The sequence below is a fragment of the Agelaius phoeniceus genome, chromosome 20 (assembly GCF_051311805.1).
Source record: "Agelaius phoeniceus isolate bAgePho1 chromosome 20, bAgePho1.hap1, whole genome shotgun sequence".
NCBI classification, from domain to species: Eukaryota; Metazoa; Chordata; class Aves; order Passeriformes; family Icteridae; genus Agelaius; species Agelaius phoeniceus.
The window spans coordinates 7,835,290-7,847,298 of NC_135284.1; the positions used below are offsets into that span (position 1 = coordinate 7,835,290).

Here is a 12,009-nt window from a genome sequence, read left to right on the forward strand (position 1 = left end):
GAATGCTAAAAAGATAATAATGAAAACTCCAGACTCTCTCCAGAGCCCTGACACAGCTTGGCCCTGATTGGCCAAAGAGTGAAAACAACTCCCAGCAGAATGCAATGGAACAATCACCTGTGGGTAAACAATCTCCAAACACATTCCACATGTGAGCAAAACACAGGAGAAGCAAATGAGAGCAGAATTGTTTTCCTTTTCTCTGAGGCTTCCCAGGAGAAAAATCCTGGGCAAAGGGATTTTGTTCAGAGAATGGGAATGCCACAAGGGATGGCCTCACAGCCCCCTGTGCCCCCACAGCTGATGGGGTCCCCTGGCTGTGTTTCAGGCTGGATTTGGCTGGGCCATGCTGCAGCTGGAGCTGTGGGCGGCCGCAGCGCTGATGCTGCTCGGGGCGGCCGTCAGCCTCTGCATCAGGTGCCAGCATTCAGGTAAGTGCTGCCCACCCCTGGCTGGAGTTCCCTCTTGGAATGTCCCCCCCAAACCGTGTGGGTCTGGCTCTGCTCAGCTTTGCCCTTCTGGGGATGGGCTGTGGTCCATGGTGGTGGTGGTGGGCACAACCTTCACCAAGAGCACCTGTGCCAACAGGCGTGAGCCACGAGAGTACCAGCAAAAACACACAGACAGACAGATGTACAGACACATGAAGCAACTCAACAGTGAGGACACAGAAGGGTCCAGGTGTGGAGTTCCAACACAACTTTATTAGCATCTAACTCAGAAGGGGTCCTGGAACCAAAGACACGGACACAGGAGAGTCCAGGGTATAAATCCAGGGAAGGAACCAATAGGGAATGCCAGGGTGGATGGGCGGGGTTACACAAACCAGTGGGAACACAGGGAAGGGAGAACTCTCTAGAACATGAACATATAGGGGAAAAGGGGCAGGGAAAGCCAGCAGGCCAATGGGAAGGACAAAACCAGGATAAATTAACATAGAGCTGCAGAGCACTGTGGGGCAAAGTATTTATCTTTCATCATTCTGAGCTGTGGGGAGTGCCTGGAGTCTACAGAGGGTCTCTCCAGGGTATTGCTGTTGCCTTCTCCCTAGCAGGTTCATGAGCTTCCCCAGGGCTGCTCCCAGAGCTGGAGCCTCACAGAAGAGGCTCTGCCACGGAGCCAGGAGGGAAGGAGCACCCCAAAATGCAGCCCCCCTTCCCTGGGGCAGGTGTAGCTCTGAGATCCCTGTGCATGGTCATGGTGGTGGGTGGCTCTGGGACTCCCCCTGAGGATGAGCTGCAGTGACACAAACCCTGCAGGGTCTGGGCAGAAGGGCAGGCAGGGAAGGGGAGTCTGGAGGATGAATTCACACAGAGGGTTGGGTGAGCACCCACTGGGGTTTGAGCCCCTCCCTGAGCATTGGGTGGGTTTTAATGGGGAGGAGGCTGCAGTCTGGGGTTTGGGGGCAGGACTGGCTGCTTTGCTCTGTGGGGTTTGAGACAAAAACCGCAAAGCAAATAATAGTTTAAAAGAATTTCATCAAAGCCCTACTGCAACTGCTGCTCCCTGCCTCTGATGAGCTGAAGAAGCTTTGTGAATGCATTTTATTGGCCTTTCTGATCTCTAACTCCAAATCATCCTTTCTGAGAGCTTTTTGTTCCCTTGTCTTCCAGATGCCGAACGGGAGGCGCAGCTGAACGAGCGGAGGAGCCAGTAAGTTGCCTTTCCCAGTTGTGCTTCTCCCCCAAACAAATCACCCAGGGTGAGCCCCAGAGCCAGACCCAAGCTGAAATCTGGGTTTTTATAAAGTGAAAAAATGCCAGGATGGGGTGCAAGGCTGTGTGCCCCAGCCCAAGGCCCTGCTGAAGGGGCAATGCCTTCACAGAGAATAATCCAAAATGAAAGTGGAGCTCTGACTGTGGTGACATTGAATCATTAACTAGTTGGAAAAGGTCTGGGAGAGAAGGGCAAGTTTTTATCCTGTTCTGCTGTGCCCTGAGATGAGATGGAAAGATTATTTACTCCACAAAGAAGCCTCTTCCCTTGGCTGGGGTGGGTTGGACCATGTACCAGAGCAACCACTGACCTGCAGCACAAGAAATGAAGGAAATGCAGTGTACACACATGCACTGCCCCTGGTTTCCTTCAGCAACAGACAAACCACAGTAAATGATGTTAAAAAAAGAAAAGTTGGGTTGTAAGCTTTGTTACAGGAGCTGCAATGTGGCTCTGCCAAGGCCTCCAAGGGGTTGGGAACCTTTCTGTGGGGAAAGGCTCCAGAGTGATCCATTGCAGAGTGATGGAGCAGCCACTGAAGGCTCCATCCCTCATGGACTCTTGCTGAATTGTCCCAACTTCTTGAAATTTATACCTGGGTTGGGTGGTTTGGGCTCAGGTTTGTGGGGCTGTGTGCTCTTTTGGGAAGTGTGGTTTGCAAGCAAAATGGTTTGACTCCATGTTTGGGTTTTTTGACAGCCTTGGGCCATGAATCCCAGCTGGGTATGGGGCAACCCCAAGGAAGAAGGGGGAAAGGGTTTCCAAAATTGGAATTAATAAGTACCTGTGTAGAAACACCTGCAGTAGAAAAGGTGCTGAATTCTGTTGTGCTCTGAAAGCAGCTCTCCTATTAACTAAAAAGTAAAGAGGTTCCAGGGCATAGGTTATCATTGATAATGTTATTTTATTCATGTTGATAATAAGGGATAATGGGAGGGGCAGAGGCAGCAGTGGGGTTTGAAGCCATTTCATGCATGAACATCCATTTTTTTTGTGGGCAAAATGGTTCTTCTGGCCTTTGGTGGCTGAAGCATCAGAATGAGAATTATCCTGAATGATATTTTCCTATGAGAATTATCCTAAATGATGTTTTCCTCATCCCTGGATCCTTTCCTTGCTGATGTTGGCTGCTCTACCAGTGGTTCCAAAACCACATCTTGTCTTTAAAAGATCAAAGAAGAGTCCAGGAAGATGCTCCCAGCTCATACAGGCCCTGCATGACATGCTGAGCAATGCAGCTTGGTGCTCTCTGCCCTCCACTCACCACTCAGCTCCCTTGTGTCTGTTTTCCCTGCCATAAACCCCAAAATTCAGCTGAGCTTGTACTGCTGTTTTTTCCAGGCTCGAGAGCCAGCCGAGATTTGAGGTGATTCGATCCCACACTGGTGAGTATGAGCATTGCATGTGGCTCCTGCCTGGTGGGGTGAGGGCCCTGCATGCACACAACAGGGGGAAAGTCATGTTCAAAGGGTCACCTTGAGGCCAGGCCAGGCAATGATGAGACCTGGAGTGTCCAAGCCACCTTAGATGCTTCTAGCTGTGTGAATTCTGAGCTCTGGTTTAAAAAGTGCCCTTTGCATCGAAAATAATTCAGTAAAGTGATGTTGCTGAAAAGTGACACCTCTTGGAACCATGCAGGGCACCCTGTGAGAATGAAGGTGTGGGTGACAGAGTGACTCACCCATCACCCCCCTCACTGCTTCCTGCAGTGGGTTCAGTGCTGAAACTCTGAGTTTTGTGTCGCCAGGAGCAGCTGCCAGGTCCCTGTGGGATGAGTCCATCTGCAGATGGCTCTGCCCTGCCCAAGGGCTCTGCTGGCTCCAGGCCCTCTTTCATCCCAGCCTGGCCAAACCCTGGCTGCCCCTTGCCGTGTGGAGGGAGGGAATGGCCCCAAATCAGGCAGGTTTGGGGACCGTAGGTGACAGGGCAGCAGCTGGGATTGGAGCTTCCTCCAGCAGTGTCTGCAAGCTCTGTGGTCTGCACAGCTTTTTTTCTCCAGTTGTTCATTGCTTTGACCATTTTTGAACGTTGAAGGAACAATCTGGAAGCTATTTTGGGAAGATGCTTGTCAGTCCCAGGGATCCCTCTCTGGTGGATGTTCTGTGCTCTTTGACACATCTGCTGCTGCCATAATAATTAACACAGTAATTTTGTTGTTGTTCTTGCCAGTTGCAACTCGAAGGCTGGAAAAAAGTAAGGAACCTGAGGACTTATCAATAGCAAGGTAGGAAAAAACCCAAATAAAATCTAGCTCTAGAGCCAAGGTTGGATGAAATTCACCCAACATAGATGAACATTTGGGATTGCATTCTGGGCCCTATAGATGTGGCTTGGGCTGTATTTAGAATCAAAGAATAGTTTGGGTTGAAAGGGACCTTTCAAGGTCATCTAGTCCAACCCCCTGGTGAGGAGCAGGGACATCTTCAACTTGATTGGGTTTCTTCACTTGTTGATGGTCAATAGTATATTTGGACTTTTTCTGGATTTTGCTCAGTCTGGCTGCATTCTTTTGGCAACTGATTAAATCAAACCCAGGGGAGTGAGCTGTGGCTGTGCATAACAGCTACATCATGGAAAAGAAATGGCCATTATTCACTTACAAGCAGTTTGGTGAGATAAATCCCCTTCTCCCCATCACCCAAACCCCCAATAACTTCACTGCCATTGTAACTCTGCTGCAATATTCAAGCAAAGTTATTCCCAACTTGGGATTTTACTCCAAATTCTTAATCCCCCCTTGTTCCATGTGTGTACTTGATAGCCTCACAGGGAGGTTTCATGGGTGGTCCTTCTGATGGTGTGTAACTGCTGCTAGGGTTTGCTCAGACCTGGCATTTTAGGTCTCTTTTCTCTCTTTCAGTAAAGCCACCAAGGAGCTCAGTGCTTCCCATCACCCTGGATATGGTGAGCAGCCTCCTGGGCCAGGCACAGATACAATGAACCTCAGAGCTGTTGGAGGTGGAAGGGAGCTTAAAATCATCTCCTTCCACCCCCTGCCATGGGCAGAGACACTTCCATTAGACCAGCTTGCTCCAAGCCCTGTCCAAACCCTGGTCTTGGATGGTTTAAGGGATGGGGCAGCCACAGCTGCTCTGGGCAGCCTGTGCCAGGACCTCACACCCTCACAGGGAAAAGCCTCTTCCCAATATCCCACCTAAGCCCATCCTCTGTCAGTGGGAAGCCATTCCCCCTTGTCCTGCCATTCCCAGCCCTTGTCCAAAGTCCCTCTCCCCTTTAAAGGTCTCCCCAGAGCCTTCTCTTTTCCAGGCTGAGCAACCCCAGCTTTCCCAGGCTGGCTCCAGAGCAGAGGGCTCAGCCCTTGGAGCATCTTTGTGCACTCCTCTGGACTTGCTCCACATCCATCTTAATTTGGGTCTATCCTGGGGCTGAGTTTACAGCCCAGTGCTCATCCTGCTGTGTCTGACCAGTCCTGGTTACAGCCACAGGCACAGATTGTTTAAAACATCACCCCTGGCTGTCCCACTCCTGTACCCTGGAGTGTCCAACCTTGCATTTGTGTCCCCTGACCTCAGAGCTGAGGGGATAGAGCTGCTGCTGCTGAAATATTTGGTGCCTCCCTCCATTGCCAAACTGCTGCCATCACTCAGCTTGAGCTCATGTGTAATGTGTCCCTCTCTTGTCCCCAGGGAGCAGGGACGAGCCCAGGTACCAGAATTTCCTGGCAGGTAAATGCTGCAGCCATGCCTGGGGGGCTGGGAAGGAAGGCTGGAGGGGATGGGGGGTCCCAGGGGATGGAGGCTGGCAGGGAGCACATTTGGATTTCCAGGGGATGGAGGCTGGCAGGGAGCACATTTGGATTTCCAGGGGATGGAGGCTGGCAGGGAGCACATTTGGATTTCCAGGGGATGGAGGCTGGCAGGGAGCACATTTGGATTTCCAGGGGATGGAGGCTGGCAGGGAGCACATTTGGATTTCCAGGGGATGGAGGCTGGCAGGGAGCACATTTGGATTTCCAGGGGATGGGATCTGGCAGGGAGCACACAGGCAGGCAGCACTGCAGCTGGCAGAGCTCTAGCTCGGTCCATTTAGAGATTGCTTTGTGAGCCACACGCTGATCTCATCTGATCTGATCTGATTAAGGGCAGGGCAGAGGGGGGCGGACGCTCCCGAGCCCGCTACTCCCTCCCAGGGCAGGGTGAGCTGCTGCTTGCCCTAAGAGGATTATTGCTGTGTGGGGCTGTGCTCTGCTTCCCCAAGCCAGGGAGCACATTCCCCATGTCCTGCCAGCTGGCAAGATGTGTCCCTGAGAGGTGGAGAGCGGGGTTTTCCCAGGAGCTGGGCTGGATCAGGGCTCCCTCCCTGTGCTCCCTGCCCTGCTCTGGGCAGGCTCTGGGGTTTGTCCAGCTGTGCTGGGGGGTTTGTCCAGCTGTGCTGGGGGGCTTGTCCAGCTGTGCCCAGCGGTTCAGGTTGATGCCATGGTGGGGTGCTGACAGCAAACCCTTGTTCTTGCAGAGAGCTGCCTGCAGGAAGACACTGCCTATGTGTAAGTACCCTGAGCTGCTGCCAGCACCGTGCAGTGGAGCCATCCTGGCCCCAGTGCTGTCCTGGTGCTCGCAGAGCTCAGCCTGGGGAGCCTGAGCTGGGCAGGAGGGATAACAGTGCTGCTCTCCTCCCAGGGAGCCCATGGCTCTGGATCACTACTACAACTGCAGCAGGCTCTTCAATCCACCCCGTGTGAGGTCTCCAGGCAAGCAAGGTGGGTTCCTTCACCCAGCCTGGCTGTCCCTGGGCTCCAGGAGCTGCTGAGAGTGCTCTTGCTGAGCTCTGTGCATCACCATGCATGGCTGAAGCAAGTGGGGCTCCAGGGGATGCATTCATTACAAGGGTGCAGCAGAGCTGTGGGATTTGAGGGACGTCCAAGCCCCCATCAGTCCCTCTGTTGCCTATAAACAGGACAGCCCCAAACCATTGGTGATTGTGCTCCTGTGCACCCAATTCCATCCCTTGGTCACCACAGGCTGTCACTATGACAATTTTTTAGGTAATCTCCATTTCACTGTGGGATACAGCCCACAGGTGCTGAGAGATCTTCCCAGGTCATTTACACTTCCATAGATCCTTTGTGACTCCTCTTTCTTCTCTCCCTCAGAGAAAGATGAGGATTCCTATTCCTATGAAAATGTCACCATTGGAGTGTCTCAGGGCTCTGATCCAGGTGAGGATGCTGCTGCCACAGGTCCTGTGTGTCACACCAAGTGCAGAGGAGGATGGTGACTGCTTAGCCAAGGGAAACCTGCTTGTTCCCAGCTCAGCTCTTCCTGCCAGCTCTGTCCATGGATACCCCCACCCTGGTGCCTTTGACTTGGTGGTTTCTGTAGCAATTCAGGAGCTTTGGGGTCTGCATCTTTAGTGTTGTTTTAGCCAGGATGATTATATTTCTGGCCCCTAGCTCAGGTTTCTCACCAAATCCAGCACAAGAAGGCTGCAGCCAGGAAGCTTGTAGAGGGTGACACTGGACCACAGTGTCCCTTCAGGGCTTCCAGCATCAGTCCTGGGGTGTTGCAATCAAAATAGGAAGTCAGTTTGGTTTCCTTCTGTGTGCTAACCCAGGCTTTCTGCACTGCTGAAGGCTGCCCTGCTCCTGCCTGGCTTTGTGCAGAGTGATTAGAGGAGGCAGGAGCAGCAGGGACCTGTCTGATCCCCATCCCTGCCTGCAGAGATCCAGGCACGTGGCCAGGGCTGGGAAATGATGAGGCAGCAGCAGCAGCAGCAGATCTGAGCTGGCTGGAAGCTCAGCCACGTGCATGGGGGCAGTGGCAGGAGGGGTTTCACAGAGCCCCTTTTTTGTCCATTTGCTGCTCAGTGTTGTCCTGTCCAAACTCTTCCCTGTCACAGATGATGCTGTGGACTATGAGAACAGCATGACAATACTCACATGGAAGCTCCAGCAAGGGCAAGGTAGGTTCCCAGCTGTTATTTGCTGTTTGGGGATGGGGCTTATGGGCAGAGTGCCTGGAGCACTAGGCCAGTATAGCCCATGCAAGGGCAGTGCAGCCATCATCCTTGAGTTAATTTTTTCCCCAAGTTTCCATGATAAACATCCAAGGCAATGTGCAAATTGTAACACACTCCTGTAGCTGAATGCTGCTCTGCTGGGATGTGGTGTCTGTCATCCTCAAAAGGCACCTTTTGGGTGGCTGTGCCCAAACCCTGACCAGGGGATGCTGCAGGAAAATCTTGCTCTTCAGGTCTGAAATCCTCTTACAGTTGAGGCTGCCCCAGCACAGGCCCAGCTGTGGGATCCCCTGTGCCACAGAACTTTGTGCACACACCCAGTGGCTCAGCCCTTGACTCTCCTGCTGTGGTCAGGGGCCCTGTTTCTCAAGCTGACCTTTTAACAAGTTTCATTTAATGTGTGGCTTCCTGTGAGGTGTGAGGGTAGTTCTGCCCTGGGGGACAGTGGGGAGTGTACACATATATATGTAAGAGCTGTGGTGTGAAAGTTGTCTGAACAAAGTGATTCCTGTTTGCACATTCTCTTTTTTGGCTCTGATGAGCTGCCCAGAGTGTTTGCAAATTTGCTGTGATAATTTTGAAGCCTCTTCAAGGAGACCTTGACACTGATGTGAGTTTTCTTAGCCCAGGCACAAAAACATGTCAGCAGCAAAGGCTAAATCCTGGCAGGACACCTGCTGTGTCAGGGCTCTGTGTGTTTGTACACTGTGTGTTTTTACACCACTCACTGACAAATGCTTCATCCTCACCCACAGCCCCACCAACAGAAAGCCTGGATGATGAGCCAGACTACATCAACACAGGGCCTGGGTCAGGCCCTGCCCTGCTGCCAGAGCAAAGGTAGAAACAGAGTAAATGGTAATGTAGGGTGGGAAAATTTGGTTTATGGTGTGTATTTAGGGGTGGGAGGATTTGGTTTATGGTGCTCATTTAGGGGAGGGAGGATTTGGTTTATGGTGTTTATTTAGGGGTGGAAGGATTTGGTTTATGGTGTTTATTTAGGGGTGGAAGGATTTGGTTTATGGTGTTTATTTAGGGGTGGAAGGATTTGGTTTATGGTGTTTATTTAGGGTGGAAGGATTTGGTTTATGCCAAAGGGAGTTCAGCTGCAGCTCTGCCCTTGCTGGCAGCACCAGCACAGCAGCCCCCGTGGGCAGTGAGGAGTGTGAGGAGCCCACCCTGGGCAGTGCCTCACCTCTGGCTGGTGCCAGGCTCACCAACAGGGACCAATAGAGACAAAATTGTCCAAGGCCAGGTCCCAGCTCCAGCACTGCCCTCCTCCAATGGGCACAGGAACCCCAAACTGCTCCAGGGCTCCTTGAGCCAGCACTGCCACATGCTGTGGGCAGGGACACCCAAACCCCTGCTCTGATTCCCTCAGCTGAGCCCTGCCTGCTGTGTCATGACCACACATCCTCCCCACCATCAGCACCAGCCTGATGCTGCTGATGAGGAATTACTCAAGGCAGATACAGTAAAAAAGCTGCAGAGCTGCAGGAAGGGTGCATGACACTGAGGGACAGTGAATGATGTGCTGGTCAGTGCTGGTTACCCTGCTCCAGACTCCAAGATGGACTGGGACCAGTATCACTCTCCCTGATGGGTTTTTACCCTCTTGAGCACCTACAGAGGCCCAGTGGGATTGTCCTTATGCCACGTGCCAGCTGCTCTAGTTTTATAGGGGTTGATATTCCCCAGACTGTCCCAAAATTGGATCTTTCTGAAGCCATGCAGAATACCTAAGATTTGTCCCCACCATGCAAAGCTGTCATCCTATTCTGCACACTAGGGCATTTGCCTCTGCTGGATGTAGCTGGATTTGGAAAAAGCCATCCTGAGAAACCTGACCTTATCTTGCTGCCAGGCATCTTTTTGCCATTATAATGATGCCTCTGTTGTAGCCTAATCTCAATGTCCAACCAACAAATGCCAGCAGAAATCCTCCACCAAGGGAGGCTGAACTGAGAAATGGGCTCCTGGTGCCTCTGTGCCTCCTGCTCTGATCAGGGATCCTCCTCCAGGAGCACAACTGGGGTTTCTGCTTAGACATGGGCATTTTGCAGTGTATGTCACTACTTGTCCCTGGAAAGAAAATGTAGCAGGCAGCAGAGTTAAGCTGAAAGCAGGGATTAAAAGTCAGTGGTCTCACTGTTTTTTCTCCTCTTATTTCAAGTATTCTGCATAAAGTCTGAAGAAATCTTTTGCTGAGCTGTAAGAGGGCACCCATCGAACAAGCGCACAGGGAGAGGGGAGGTTTCCATCCCTCAGTGAAATCTCTTCTCCAAACTGTGCCTGCAGTGACACACAAGGGGTGTTACTGAAAGAAGAACTGCACTGCTTGAAGCCCCACAGAAATCCAACTGCAAACCAGCAAGTGGAGGAAGCATTCTGCCCCAGTGACCACGGGCAAGCCCCAGGCTCCTCATCCCAATCTCATTTCTCTGCGTGTCCACTCAAGGATGGCCAGTCTGGGAAATGTTTTCTCCTGGCAGGCATGAAATGAATCCTTAACTTGCTGAGCAGTAATGCAGCCAGCTACTTAATTTGTCAGGGTGACTCATGCACAGTGTATTAAACCAGAGGGATTATGTTCTGATTTAGTTCCTGTGCTCTCCTACAGAAGCAGTTTCCTATGTGAGAGGAACTGAGGTGGTGTTTATAACAGCAGTGGCTGTCTGGAGCTGAATGAGATTCCAACCTGTTCACAACAGCTAAAGAGGATTAAATGCCTGCTTATCCATGGGCATGTAATTCACAGTGTTGGTCTGTGGCAGTTTTCCTCATGTTTCAGTATCTGTTTTAAAATGATACAAAGAACCAGCAGCAACTGTGAGACTCAGATCCACCAGCCTCAGAAACTGCACCAGTCCTTCAATACAACTGTTGGAACATCATCCCAGAAACAGAATCCCTGTCTCCTGAGCCCTGATGTACAGATCTGGAATACTTATTTATTAAAACTGAAAAGCTTCCAAAGAAAATGTGTTTTGCTATGGTTTGCAATGATAGACATTTGTGTGACAAAGAAATGGGAGAACATGAGGTGACATGGAGTGATGTGTAGGAACTTAAGGGGAGAAAATGCATTAGAAGCCTTCTTCTTCAAGATCAGCAAGCTGTGTTTCAGGAAAGAGCCCAGCCCACACTCAGGGTGAGTGAGCAGAGAAGGGGAGCTGGGGTTAGAGCTGTGCTGTGGGAGAAGGGATGTCAGGTGCTTCCTGCTGCAGATGACTGGCTCCAATTTTAGCAGAACCAAGAGAGGCCACAGGTGCCCACCGTTGGTGTGGCTGAAACAGTGGCTGGGTTGGAGTTGGCTCAGGTGAAGGTTTGCTCGTGGTCCCTACAAAAGCTGCAAGTTTCCACAGGACTTTTACAACAGAGGAGATCAGTGCACTTCAGGCGTGCACACAGGCAGGGGGCTACAGCCTGGTTTTCTGCTCACCCCAGCCCAGCTTCTCCTCACACCCTTTGGTTTCCTGATGGTCAAAATGCTCTGCAAAAAGTCTGCAGAGGTGCATGGCAGCAGGGTCCTCCTGAGCCAGCAGCACAGACAGTGACAGGCAAAGGGTGCTTTTGTCACTGAAATTGTGCCTGGACCTCTCGTGGCTATGAGACCTTTGGATTCATCCTCAGCACCTGAAGAAGGTTCCACTTTCCATGAAGTGCTGCAGCCTGTGGATTGCTCACTGCAAGGGAACAGAGAGTGAGCTCGTTGTGAGTGATGCCTGGTGCTGTTACCCACTGGTGATTCATCTCCCAGCCAAGGGAGCCATTCATGAATAGGAGATTAGCAGCAGTGACAGATCCTTGGCACACAGCAACAGATCCAGCTGGAGCCCTCCCAGAAAGTTCTAGGCATTAGGTCAGTGCATGGTCAGAACACGAAAATACAAGATTTATTGTTCTCCTCACTAAGCAGGGAGGCAGATTACACCAGTTAGATTTTTTGGTACAAGAAAATTGTACAATTTTCCAATCTTCCATTGCCAAAGCCTGAGTTTAAATGCTGTGGAGCCAAAGCAGGTAGGGCAGAACTGGACGTGGAGACTCTTCCCTTCACTTACTGGGGGTCTGAGCAAATCCCCCCTTGCAGCTCTCCAGAGCAGTCAGCTGTAGTGAGGTGTAAACCCTTTGTAAAGGTTTTGGAGCACTTCTCAGGCAATCATCTCATTACACTGGAAGGCATCCAGGGACTGTTTCAGGCACTCCCATCAATAATGTTATTAGTCTGGCTCTGAACAACCTCAGTTTTTCTCTGCAATGACTGAGTGTGGATTTGTGTGCTCACTGACATGCTGCCCTTTTGGGCCTGGCTTT

General features: G+C 51.4%; 1 protein-coding gene across 1 annotated transcript; it reads left to right on the plus strand.

Annotated features, from left to right (window-relative positions):
- The first annotated feature begins 334 nt into the window (after positions 1 to 334).
- On the plus strand, positions 335 to 10,849 carry LAT2 (linker for activation of T cells family member 2). The gene is made up of 12 exons (XM_054647103.2): positions 335 to 431; positions 1,614 to 1,653; positions 3,058 to 3,101; positions 3,886 to 3,940; positions 4,577 to 4,620; positions 5,364 to 5,402; positions 6,190 to 6,220; positions 6,354 to 6,433; positions 6,827 to 6,892; positions 7,573 to 7,635; positions 8,448 to 8,532; positions 9,866 to 10,849. The coding sequence occupies exons 1-12, from the start codon at positions 347 to 349 to the stop codon at positions 9,882 to 9,884; spliced, it is 651 nt and encodes a 216-aa protein (XP_054503078.2). The 5' UTR covers positions 335 to 346; the 3' UTR covers positions 9,885 to 10,849.
- The last annotated feature ends 1,160 nt before the right edge of the window (positions 10,850 to 12,009 follow it).

Excerpts from the sequence above, each read along its gene's own strand:
- LAT2 (XM_054647103.2), top strand. The coding sequence starts at position 347 with ATGCTGCAGCTGGAGCTGTGGGCGGCCGCAGCGCTGATGCTGCTCGGG. Across the intron at positions 3,102-3,885 it reads GGTGATTCGATCCCACACTG|TTGCAACTCGAAGGCTGGAA; the intron begins GTGAGTATGAGC and ends TGTTCTTGCCAG. Across the intron at positions 7,636-8,447 it reads GAAGCTCCAGCAAGGGCAAG|CCCCACCAACAGAAAGCCTG; the intron begins GTAGGTTCCCAG and ends CCTCACCCACAG.